Here is a 13,126-nt window from a genome sequence, read left to right as displayed (position 1 = left end):
ACGTCTGTCTGCATATACCCGTCTCCCCTTGCACCTCGTGGTGAAAACATCGTTTAAAATGAGTGCTTTGTCCCCGGGTAACAATTGCGAGTCAAAGACAGTCGCTGAACTGTACACTGAGCAAAATAAAAGCAACTGAGGGTGTACGTGTAAATTAAAGACTAAATCTTTGACATAATTAAAATCATTTCTCTTTAAAGAGGTATCTTCTTAATACTTTTTGTGAGAGCCATACAAAGGACAAGTTCACTTCTGTTAGAGAGTTGCTCTTTGTATGAATGTGTTGGAGTAAGTTCCAATTATGCACAACTTAACATACTCTAGAATATGTTTTAGAGGGTTTTACTGGAGATACACATTTGAATATAGTACACGTTTCTATCAGCAATGCGCAGACCTTACCAATAATTAATACTTGATACTTTATTGGTATGTAACACGTATTCTACACAATCGTCCATGATGTTTGTGAAATAAAAGTCTCCATGTGGCAGATTATTTTCTGGACAAATCTTTCTAAGGCAAAATGCGAATCTTCCTTTGACAAATTATTGTTCCTTGAAGATGTTTCTAAGGCAGTATATAATTTTACCGTTACTTGTTCCATTTTTACCATATGTGACCCGGCAGCACAAATGAGCCGTAAATTCCCTAAATTGTATTCTGAGTTACGGTGTAAAATGTGTACGAAGGTCATATTCCTCGGTAACTTAAGCTGGCCCGACATCCGTCTCATTTCGATAGTCAAAATCTAATCAATAATCCTATTGTTGAAGTGGATAATAAGCTTCTACCTTAGATGGCTATAGAACATTTAATAGCTCTGGTCTTTGTTTGCTTATATTGCTAAATCCTGTTCAAGTGGTGGGTTACCAGGCATTGTATTTTGTACAGTTATGCATAACCAACAATTAACAATGAGAGAACTTTCTTCAACCTCGTTGACTTGGGGATGATTTGAAATGACCGCCAATTATGACTGTTTGATATTTATTGCCAACAATGTGGAAAAAGAGACACATGTAAAAACGTAAAAAGCTATAATTTTGTTGAAGGAGCCAAGTTTAACAAACCATAACCCCGCTTCTGGATATCGTTTGAAGTCAAATGATATACCATTTTTAAGTTTATGATGTTTATTTTTTAAACACGAAATCAAACAAAATTGACCGAGGGAGGAATTTACGGCTCATTCGCCGTGGACGGTCACATATTTAGAAAACTATCCCGCTTCAACACCGTATTTTACCTTATCTACCTTACATTACATCCCCATCGTATTTCTTCTAATACCAAAACAATAACGATTTTCAAAATTCATTGATCTTTTTTAAACGTCGGTGCCAAACACTTCGACAAAATTTATTTATCTCATGACTTGATAAACTCACAAAAACAACGCTATACATTTAGACCTCCGCTATACATTTAGACCTCCGCTATACATTTAGACCAAGCGTTGGTGAGGATAAACTGTAGGTAATCATGTCTACATGCCGTCTATCGTATGTTCGCCTTATGATTAAAACTTCAACCTAACCATACTTGATCTCTTACATCCGTCACGTTTGTCTTCATATACCCGACTTACCTTGCACCTCGTAGCGAAAACGTCTTTGAAATGTGTTATGTTCCGGGTAACAATTGCGCGTCAAAGCCCGGCGTCAAAGACAGAAAAGCGATACAAAACAAATCCGCACTACATAGAGGCAACTATTACAACAACAGATTGTTTGTGTGTAAATTAAAGACAGCTTCTTTGACATAATTAAAATCATCGCCCTCTAAAGATATATCTTGTTAATATAACTCTCGTGAGGGCCATATAAAGGTCGAGTTCACTAACGCTACTCTTTGTATGAATTTGCGTAGACAAGTTTTGATTATATACAAAGGAAAATATTGTAAATGTTTAGCAGCTACATGTTTCAGTATTATACAGTGTATAACGCACAGACCGTAGACTAGGATATATACATAACACGTTGCTGGCATTCAACACGTACTGTACTGATGCATATGTTTGATTTTGAAATGGAAAACAAACACAGTAAATGCAGGTCTTCCTTTGACTGATCTCTTCCCTGGACAGGCATTTTTAAGGCAGCTTATAATTATGCACGTTCTGAGCGCTACTTGTTACTAATAAGTCTTCTGTTTAGAATTAAGTTTAATATTATTTGAGAGATATGTATATTATTTCTATTACTACTCACACCATACAAACAATAGACTCATATAATAGTTCGTTGATCTTTGTTTGAAAGTCAGCGCCAATCACGTCAACAAATATTTTCATCTCTTGAATGAATAAACTCACACAGCCTTGGTTATCATTATGAAGTGTTGGTAATGATGTCTACATACCGTCTATCGTATGTTCGCCCTTATAATAATCATAACTGTAACCTAACCATACTCGATCTGTTACATCTGTCACGTTTGTCGACATATACCCGGCTTCCCTTGCACCTCGTGGTGAAAACGTCGTTTGAAATGTGTTATGTCCCCGGGTAACAATTGCTAGTCAAAGACAGTCGCTGTGCTGTGAATTAAGCGATATAAAACAACCACACTAGAGGAAACTATTTCAACAACAACGGAGGGCTTATGTGTAAATTAAAGACTGCATCTTTGACATAATTAAAATAATTGCCCTCTAAAGATGTATCTTGTTAACATAATTCATCGCCAATGCCAGAGTGTTACTCTTTGTATGAATGTGTCAGGATAAGTTCCGATTAAAATATGGTGTAAAGGGGTAATATTATTTACAAGATACATGTTTGAGTATAAGACGTTTATATCTACAATGCGTAGATTGTAGTTCCAAAAACCGAAGCCGTTCGCAGACATCACTCAAGCATACATAGTTTGGGCTCCAGAGGCGGCTAATTGAGAAGGTGTCTGTATTGGGAGCTACAAAATGTTTTAGGGTGGATCTTGGTCAAGTTGGAAGTAGTGATTCGGAATCATGATTTATGTGTACTTCAAATTTGACATTAAAGGGTAAGGGGATATGCAATAATTATGAGCCCCGGGGGGGGTAAATTTTCCAAAAATCGCTTTCCAAAAATCGCTTGCCACCCCTCTCGGCCCGCCAAAATTCTTTGCCCCCCCTTGAACATGCCAATTTTTGGGATCCCAAATTGCAAACCTTAAATGGTCTAGATGTATATTACGAGCGCAGCGAGCATGAAAATTTGCATATTTAAGCATTTACGTACTGTTTTCTTTAAGCCTTTTAGAGCGTTTTATTAAAAAGGCGCCACATGAATGCGTGCCAAAAATCGCTTGTCCCCCTCTCGGCTTGCCAAAAATTGCTTGCCCCCAAAAAAACTTCTTGCCCCCCCCCCCCAATTTTACCCTCCCCAGGGCTCGGCTCATAATTATTGCACTAATATAGGGGTCAAATTTCAATTTTGGTCAAAAACCATACCAAACTGTTTTTCATAAGGATTCAGAAAAGTATAGTTTGACTTATTTGCGTATCGTTCTCATGTTAAGCAAACAGGTCAAAAGTCAAAAGGTGAAAAGTGCTCCGATTTCAACGAAACTGGTCTCAATTGTTAATCATGTACAAATTAGCCAAAAAGGGAATAGCTTTTTTTTCACCGTCATTATCTAGGCATTATCTTCGTTATCTAAGCAACATCGCAAAATAGGTCATGGTCAAATACGGCATAAAGGTCCAGTAACGAATAAGTCTAGACAGTCGAAGCGTTACATACGTCACGGCTTTCCTTGGACCTTATGGTAAAGAACCGGTATGTTTTCTTCCTGCTCTTTCCAATTATTGAAAGACCACAGACAATATAGCATTTCAGTCCTATTTTCACTACATCAGTGCTCAGATAAATCCATTAAGGGATGAAATCAAAACTCGACCGGCGGTTTCGCCCAGTTCCGTCCGGTTTCTATTGTTTAGAACAATAGAAACCGGACGGAATTGGACTCGATCGATCGGCGGTCAACCGCGGTCAGCCGCCGTTCGAATTTTGATTTCATCCCTAACATATCTTGGCCATGTAAAATTTTAAAAAAATCACATTTTGTCAGTGAATAACTCACTAATCTTCTGATCTTTTACATTGATTTAAAAAATAATTGACTAGTATGAATTATGTTAACATTTTTCCATTAACAAAAATAACAAATAATTTTAAACCGTATAGTTAACGGTTGCTGTACTCGGTCGGATGCAATTCATCAAAGTCAGTTTTCGTTTAGTAATCCCTTCTCTTCACACATTGGAATTTTTTGGAGCAAAAACGTGTTGATTACATTCCCAGACCTAAGTTTATTCATAGACTTGCTCACAAACTGTATGACTGGGTGCAACATTGTCTACTATCCACTGTTTAATATATTACTATATTAAAAATGTATTTGTTTCTGTATGTATAATTAATTCACCAAAATGTATTCAAAAATAAACTAAAAGCAATAATTTGTTATGCGTATCTTTAGTCACCTTTACAATAAATGACCAATGTTGCTTTCAACAATGAGTTATTTGTTGCTAATAGTTAACATTTCGATACTTCCCGAAATCCTTTGCCAAACAAACCGAAACAACGTCAAGGTCATTTGGCACTTTCGACTCGACTGATTATGCATGCACATTGACGATGAAATGACGTTGCAAAGTATTTCGGCAATTCCCAAAATGGTCAGTAGATTCCGAGTTGTAAGTGTCCAAACACTTCTGTCCACACAATGAAAGATAGGGAGCAATGGTACCCTATGGCATATCTAAATTTATCACCAGTGTATGTATACCTAGAAGCTGAAAAAATACTGGTACACAGTGTTAATCTACAAAGTCGGGTATGATAGGAATGATGAAAAATGAGTACAATCCACTAAATACAGTGAACCGAAATTCCTGAAAACACAGAAAGTTTTCAACATTATTCGCAAAAGGTAAGAAAAGGTTTCATAACATTCCAAAACATTTTTTGAAAACTTATTGCAAAATATTCTAAAATAATGTTATTTATGTATGTTTGCAAACAAATTTATAACTGTGTTGTATTTTCATACAAAACGTTTTAAAACCTTTGACCTTTATCAAACCCGACATTTAATGTTATTAAAACAAAAAATCAATATTACCTGTTTAAAACGTTTCAAAACACTTTGTGTTTGTTGGGCTTGCTATTAAATATGCACTGGATGCCAAAGGTAGTAAACTTAGTGTCGTGACACATTAACAATGATGATGGTTACAAAGAGGTTAGCATCTGTTGTTTACGCGTCGTGACAAACTTAAATAGTTTGCTTTTGGGTTAACTTCATACGCCTCTCCATGGATTGCCGCTGATAACATCATTCCATTCCATATCAGAACCAAAAGCAAGTGCATATTCAGATCAGTCTAAATCGTAAACTTCCCCAACAAGGAAAGTTTCAGATTTCCACGTTTCTGTGGATGACTGACGATAAAAAAAGCAACCAAGTCTGTCTTCAGGGAGAGTTTGAGTCGACTTGATTCCCCACTTTCAAAACAGTTGAATACCAGACTCTGTCCTTACCAAGCTACCAATGAAGACACAAACCAAGTTATGGAAACCGGTAAAGACATATTATTTATTCAAGAGAGCCTGTTTAACCTTAAGAATACTTGGGATGTAAACAGTGTGGTAATATGAACTATAATTACACGGCTACAGACTTCAAACGGATTTATTACTTTGTAATGGTTCATCAACTTACACGACAATCGTGAAAGATAAGCACATGAATCACACCAGTGATGTAGACAGTTATATTGATGTTGCTAGTATACTATCTGATATCCTGGTATTATTTGTTTATGTTATTTCCAATGGTTACACCATGTTAGATTGATGGTATTTGTACTTACGGAGTGAATCGGCGGGCATCGTAAAATAAAATACAAGGTTTGTTGCATTATGTTGATTTATTTCTGTTAAATAGCGGTTTGTTGCAGGCCGATGACATACCAATATAATAAAGGGGGTGGGGATAAATTCCCCAGTCCCCCTTATTTTGAAAAGAGGGGTGGTTCATACAATCACTACCCCATGTTGACGCCTGTATATTGATTTCTGACCTTAAATGACCTCATATTTGGCCATTTTCGTCTAAAAAGTGCATTTTTTGCGCTTTTCGTACGGATTTGTTCCACTTTTGCACCATATTTTACCATTTTAGCTTCAACATAGCAACATGTTTCGCGCGCTTTCAAAATTTCGATAAAATATTACGGGGAATATTCTTTTTTCGTTGACATTCAGATGAGGGCCTAAATAAATATGCTCAGGATGCACTCGAATTCTTTGTATATATATTTTTTGAAAACTCTATTTTCTAAACTTAATCCCTGTTAATGTTTGTTCATCTAAATTTAGAACAAACATTGTTTGCAACATTGACATGATCGATGGCATAATGTGCATAAAACAACTAATCAAAATCCTTGTTCTATTTTAATTACTAATTACTGGTCAGTCTCCCAAGTGGGTTATTGGAATTATCATCCGCGTACAACAATTAACTAAAACTAAGGAAACGGGTTACTTTTTTATGGTCACGTAAATATCCAGACTGGGCATTTAAGTATAGAATACTTCTTCACAAATTGTCAGGACTAATCTGAAAGGGATCTGCATTAACCCCATGGGTTAGCATTAACCCCACGGGTTAATTATTTGTCGGGAGATGGCGTTAATAGTTTTTGATAGAAAATGTGCTTTCCATGAGTCGTGGAGATGGTGTCGGGAGATGGTGTCAAATAGTTTTGGATAGAAAGCCTATTTTTATCAAAAATTATTTGACACCATCTCCCGACACACCCCAATAAAAATTTAACCCGTGGGGTATATGTATACCCCTTTCAGATTAGTCCTGGCATTTCTTTAAGAAATATTCCATACTAAATGTCAGATACTTGAGTATCTTGCTAAAAATGGCAAAATTAAGATGTTCCGATCACCCTCTCAGACTTGAAACTGGCAGGTGGAATAAAATAAACGCCGAGGAGAGGTTTTGCGAATTGCGCAATGATGGTAGTGTTGAAGATGAATATCACTTTGTTTTGGTATGTCCCTTTTTTTTGGATTTTAAGAGAAAAGTACATTGCTGTTTTTTATAGAGTCAATCCATCATTAAATTCTTTGATGAAAAATGAAGATATTAATGTTATTCATACACTTTCAGAGTTTATTTATATTGCTCTCAAACTCAGGTATAATATGCATTCTGACACATAATGTTTCTCTATTTATCTAAATGGTTGATTTTTCTTTCATATGCATGTAAATAATGTCTGTCACCGTGTAATTATTATTTGCTTTGTACTATGGGCTGGAGGCCTACGTACTTAATAAAATACAACAAATGAATGAATGAGCTAAGGGAGTATCGGAGTACGGGTCTAATTTACATCACTATTATGTAAATAATTGCTTTTTAGTCTATCATAACCAAAGCAAGAGGTATATTTCAATAGGTGTTATAATGTGCTAAAAATGGAAAAATAAGAAATATTGGTTCTTTTTGAAAGCCTGTGCACGCTGATGACCAAGCAAGTTGAAATAAAGACTTCATAAAAAGTAACACAGCCGTCATAAATACGCCTATAGCTTCAGAACTATTGATTGTATTCACAATATTTTAACATAGAATGAACGATGGTTTATTTACGCGGATTTTGATACCTCATTCGTCCAATGTCGTTCAATATTACCAACACAGTAGTGTTTTTAAAGAAAAATACCTGAATTTGAAAGTTGCACTTTACAACGATTTTAATCGTTAAAATTGTTAACGCAAGCATTGTGTCATGCAAAACTCGCCATTATCTTCGCGCTGAATTCAAATCCATACAATTTACGTACCGCAAAAATACAAATGGGTACTTGTCACCTTCACACTTATACTGTGACCACAATACTCCATCAATGGTAACAATTGTACCCAATAATTGTCTTTTCCTGTGTTTTCAAATATCAAATACAGCTAATACTTAGAAAACTAAAGGCGTATTTATAACTGAGATACTTTTTGTGAGGTCTTTATAAATGTAGCCAGCCCCATCCACACTCTGCATAAACTTATTACTAAGTTCCAGAACAAAATTAATTCAATACCATTTCGTAATGTATGTACGTCATAATAATACTCTGTATCAATATTTTTAAATATCTGATTCTATGTGTGAACGTAAAACGTTGTCAAAGATATAGTCACGCCGATCGCGTTTCATCTTGTCAGTGTTACCGGTAGTGCGATCTCTCTGATGAGATTTAACTGCGTCGAAATATCTTTAGTTTCTTGCCATAATTGTCGACAACGGCTATCAGCTCACCATCTTCACTTATTGCTATTCCGCGTGGTGTATCCAGGTCTGGTATCACACAACCACTGTACTGCGAAGAGCTTGTAAAGCGACATACACAGCAAAAACATTCCGCGCTATTGACGACAAAGATCTCACCAATCTTGCTGCAACATATGCCTTTAGGTTTCCAGTTTATATTTGCGACGGGTGATGTGACTTTGTTAAGGACTTTGCCAGAGTAATCTATTTCAAGTACGCTTCCCTCGTCTAAAGAGGAAACTAAAAGAACATTGGTATCAGAGTGTTTAGTAGTTACATAACTTGGTACGATATCAACTTTGAATGCTCTGACAAACGATTCGTTGGGGTTGTAAATGCTAATCATCTTGCTGTGGGATTCTCCGACAATTCCGACAATGATTTGTCCCTTGTTATCAATCGTTATCCCTCTTGCGTAACCTTTGACACACCTCTTTCCATTGACATCAACTAATTGAAACAGACGCATGAATCTCCCTTCTTGGTCGTGAACCTTAACCCATGGATTGGTATCAGTAATGTAGTAAAGACCATCAGCACTCTTGGTGATATCCCACGGTTTGCTTGAACTTCCGGGAATGAGGCCTTGGTTAGTATTAATGACCAGGTTTAGTTTGCCATCAACACTGAAAACGTAAACTTTACTAGAGGTATATGAGGGTACCGCTACCTGGAAGGGTGATCTTGATGCAGATGTTATCGCACAGCAGTACGCGTAGTAGCAACTGTTGACACTCGTCAAATCTATCGTCTTCTCAAGTTTAAATGTACCATTCCCTGGTACATTACAAGCTTCAGCCTCACCGATGCCTAACCTCGCAAGCCGTTTGCCAGTTTTTCCAACTCGAAGAGAGTCGAGCATAATTACAGAATGGTTCTTCAAAGTACCCATGAATTTATGTGGAAGCAAGCATTCATTACACACAAATCCACATTCGCGACATCTAGCTACTATTTCACGATTATGAGTTTCACAAGAACTACACACCGGTGGCTTGTCACCTTGATTTCGCTTCGTGATGAAGAAGTTCATCGGTAGACCGTCAACACCAGCGGCTGAAAGCACATACTCTTTGCGACAATTTGGACACGAAACGACTTGACTTTCACTTGCCTCTATGTTGCTGTCATGAGAAGCCCACTCGCGAATACATCCCAGACAAAATGAATGCAAACATGGAAGCGCTTTGGGAACCTCATAGGTTGATAGGCATATACCACACACAGTAATGAAGTCCTGGGTGCTAGATTCGACAGGCGAAGTTGGTTTTGACAGCGACATTGCGACGATCAGCGTAGATAGATTCGGAATGATACGAGAAACTTTTTCTATACACCAGATTGAAGTTTTTCCATACAAGCACATATGTATTTGATTAGAGTGAACGTGAACTTTAAGTTCAAAGTCTCTTTTAAATGATATCAAAAAACAAATGCAAGCCCTTTGATCGGTAATCAGTGATATTACTGATATTACCGTCGATATGTCACAAATTGGCTATCATAATTAAAAATGGAAATGGTATCATTCGATATGGCAAAATCTTAACTCTTTCTCTGGTGTATCGATTATAATATTAGAATATAACACCCATGGCCTAGATTGTTTATTATGTTGAGAAGGGAATTTTGCATATGTTGATAGGGAAAGAAATTGATAGAATTTTGAATGAAGCTGGAAGGATCATCAGTTTGTCGCTGCAGGATTTTGAAGCTCTCTATGCTGATCTGTTGAGTAAACATCTGACTGTTGTGATATATGACTCTGATGGATGACCCTGGACATCTACCTGATCTTTTCTCATCTCAGCTGATTCCAAGATCTGGCCGAATGCGTTTGTCTTCTGCTACCCGATATCTGGTCTGCTTATCTGGTCTCCGAAAGCAATCAGACTTCACAACTCAAACTCAACAACTTTTTTTAAATTTCCAACGGGACACAGTTCTTAGTCAGATGTAATTTTAATTAAAAGGTATCTTCATTTTAAGTTCTGCTGTTTTTCTATTTTGTGGCAATCTCCGTGTATACTAATGTATGTTTTCTATTATTTTTTTATGGGCACTCATGCGTGAAATTTCCTCTTGGTGCTGGATATGAGTTAGGGAGGAAGTATGCCAAAACCATGACAAACCAGGGTTTGTCATGGTTTTGACACCACAGAATGTGTATACATGTATACGCATATCTGTTAAGTCGAAATCATGACAAATTATCCGTCTGATGATCGGTATACCCAATGATCGTAAGTGAGGGTCTTCCGTGAAACTATTAGTAGTTGCCTTACCAGAGGTCTATACTATGAATTGGTTTCTTAGCTCACCTTTAAAGAGTTTGAGCACTCTATAATTCCAAAGATAGTCACTTGTAAAGTAAACTTGTTAAAGAAATAGAGTACATATGGCTCCCCTTGAAGGGCCCATTTGAGATCAGTACCAGTTCCTAAAGGGGCTACTCCTGGTTAAAGAAAGATCGAATATATGTGACAATCCCGCCGTAAAAGGCTTTAATCTCGGCATTATTGGACATTCAAATTATCCTCAAAATTAGCTTTACAATGACATAACCCGGTTGCTTGTTTGCAAGGTATAGAAAACAGTCACTTGAAACGTTGTGAAATCTCTTTTCTGTTGTTGTTGTTAGATAGATGATAGATTTATTATTATCTTTTCACTCATTACATGATACAAGAAAAATACATAAGAATAATACATTATAAAGATATAAATAATAATACAAATATAATAATTATGGAAATGCATAATACAACGATGAGTGAAGGAATTACAGTAAAGGCCCAAAGGCCTGTAGCTCTGTAACCCCTTGATACAGGTATATGGCATTTATTTGACATGGCAGCAGGTTGGTAGACAACAAAATGCCGAGTCCAACCAACCAGCTGTCATGTCCATCAATGACATATCCTATGTTAACATTTAAGGAAAAACAAAGAAAAACAAAATGCACATATCAAAAACTAATTATTGAAGTAAATTAATGAAATTAGTGAACAAAATATTGGTGAGGTACACATGATTGAAAGACTAAGAATAGCTTTGCATAAGATGTTGTTTATACTTTTTCCGGAATTGCTTCACTGATGACGAGCACTTGATATCAGAATCAATAGCATTCCAAAGCTTTATACCTGCATATTTAATAGATTTCTCACAAAAGACTTTCTTGACTCGAGGTAAGATGAGATTGTTTCTATATCTAGTGTTTATAGCGTGAATTTCAGAGTGCTTTGTCAAAAGGTCGTCAAAAACATTGGGTAATAAGCAATTTGTATGTTTATACATGAATGTCCCAAGCTCTAGAGCGTACATATCTTTGATGCTTAAAGTATTATATTTAAGTAACAGAGGATTAGTTCTAGATCTGTAATTACTGTTACTAATAATACGCAATGCTCTTTTTTGAATTTTAAACAGATTATGAATATATGAAGAGCAGGCACATCCCCATGCTAAAATACTATAATTCATGTACGGCAAGACTAACGAACAATATAATGTATACAAAGCTTCACTGGGTAGAAAATGTTTAACTCTGTTAATAACGCCGACATTTCGAGAACAAGTTTTAATGACATTTACAATATGCTCCTTCCAAGTAAGATTTTGATCAATTTGAAGGCCTAGAAACTTTGTGCTGGTGACTCTTTCAAGAGGGGTGACTTCACTATCATTTGAGTCAAGACAAAGATGTAGAGTATAGTCAGAGCATGTATTTTTACCACTGCCAAGTAACATGTAGTTGGTTTTTTGGCGTTTACAGATAGTTTGTTTACTTTAAACCATCTGTCTATATGAGTAAGCTCTTTATTCATTACTGTTTCTACCTCCTCAAGTTGGCTGTGTGAGAAAAACAAGTTGGTATCATCTGCAAAGGATATAACATCGAGAGAATTTGTAACGAGATGGATATCATTCACATACAGAATAAAGAGCAGTGGCCCCAATATTGACCCCTGAGGCACGCCACAAGTGATATTTCTGCTCTCTGATGAAACACCATTGTAAGTTACAAACTGTTTTCTGTTACACAGATAGTCTTTAAACCAGTCATAACATACACCTCTAAAGCCATAATGGTATAGTTTACTAAGAAGTATTGAGTGATCAATTGTATTGAACGCTTTCGATAAATCCAGGAAGATACCAGCAGTAAATTTGTTTTCATTTACTGCGTCCGTAATTTTATTCACCAAATCTATCACTGCCATATATGTACTGTGGTTCTTTCTAAAACCATATTGGCGCTTATACAAAATGCTATGTGTATCTAAGTATGATACAGATCTGTTGAATACAAGACGTTCAAGAATCTTTGATAGAATGGGTAAAACAGAAACAGGACGATAGTTTGAAAACAAATCACATTCATCCTTCTTATACAGGGAATGACCTTTGCTATTTTAAGACTGTCTGGTACTCTGCCAGTGGAAATGGATACATTGAAAATGGTTACAAGTGGATGCACTATTCCAGGAGCTACCTTTTGATGATGAATGAACCAAGACCATCCTGGCCTGGACTTTTATTTGAATCAAGTTTAGTGATTATTTTGAGAATTTCATGTTCAGTGATGGGTGTAAATAGGACGCTGTTGTTGTTCGCAATCTTACTCTTTGAAAGAAAATGTGAATAGTCAATGCCAGGAATACTGTCAATTGATTGACCTAGATTTGGACCAATGTTTACAAAGAACTCGTTAAAGCCATTAGCAATATCCTTTGAATTAGTGTAAACTTTATTTTTGTCCCGAAATTTATTAGA

General features: G+C 36.3%; 1 protein-coding gene across 1 annotated transcript; it reads right to left on the bottom strand.

The window, feature by feature from the left end:
- Positions 1-8,273: 8,273 nt before the first annotated feature.
- On the bottom strand, positions 8,274-9,629 carry LOC140172675 (uncharacterized). The gene has a single exon (XM_072195808.1). It carries the CDS (start codon positions 9,627-9,629, stop codon positions 8,274-8,276), a length of 1,356 nt encoding a protein of 451 aa, XP_072051909.1.
- Positions 9,630-13,126: the final 3,497 nt, after the last annotated feature.

The sequence above is a fragment of the Amphiura filiformis genome, chromosome 16, assembly GCF_039555335.1.
Source record: "Amphiura filiformis chromosome 16, Afil_fr2py, whole genome shotgun sequence".
Classification (NCBI taxonomy): Eukaryota; Metazoa; Echinodermata; class Ophiuroidea; order Amphilepidida; family Amphiuridae; genus Amphiura; species Amphiura filiformis.
This window is presented reverse-complemented; position numbering and strand designations above follow the sequence as displayed.

Coding starts and splice junctions, on each gene's coding strand:
- LOC140172675 (XM_072195808.1), bottom strand. CDS start 9,629: ATGTCGCTGTCAAAACCAACTTCGCCTGTCGAATCTAGCACCCAGGAC.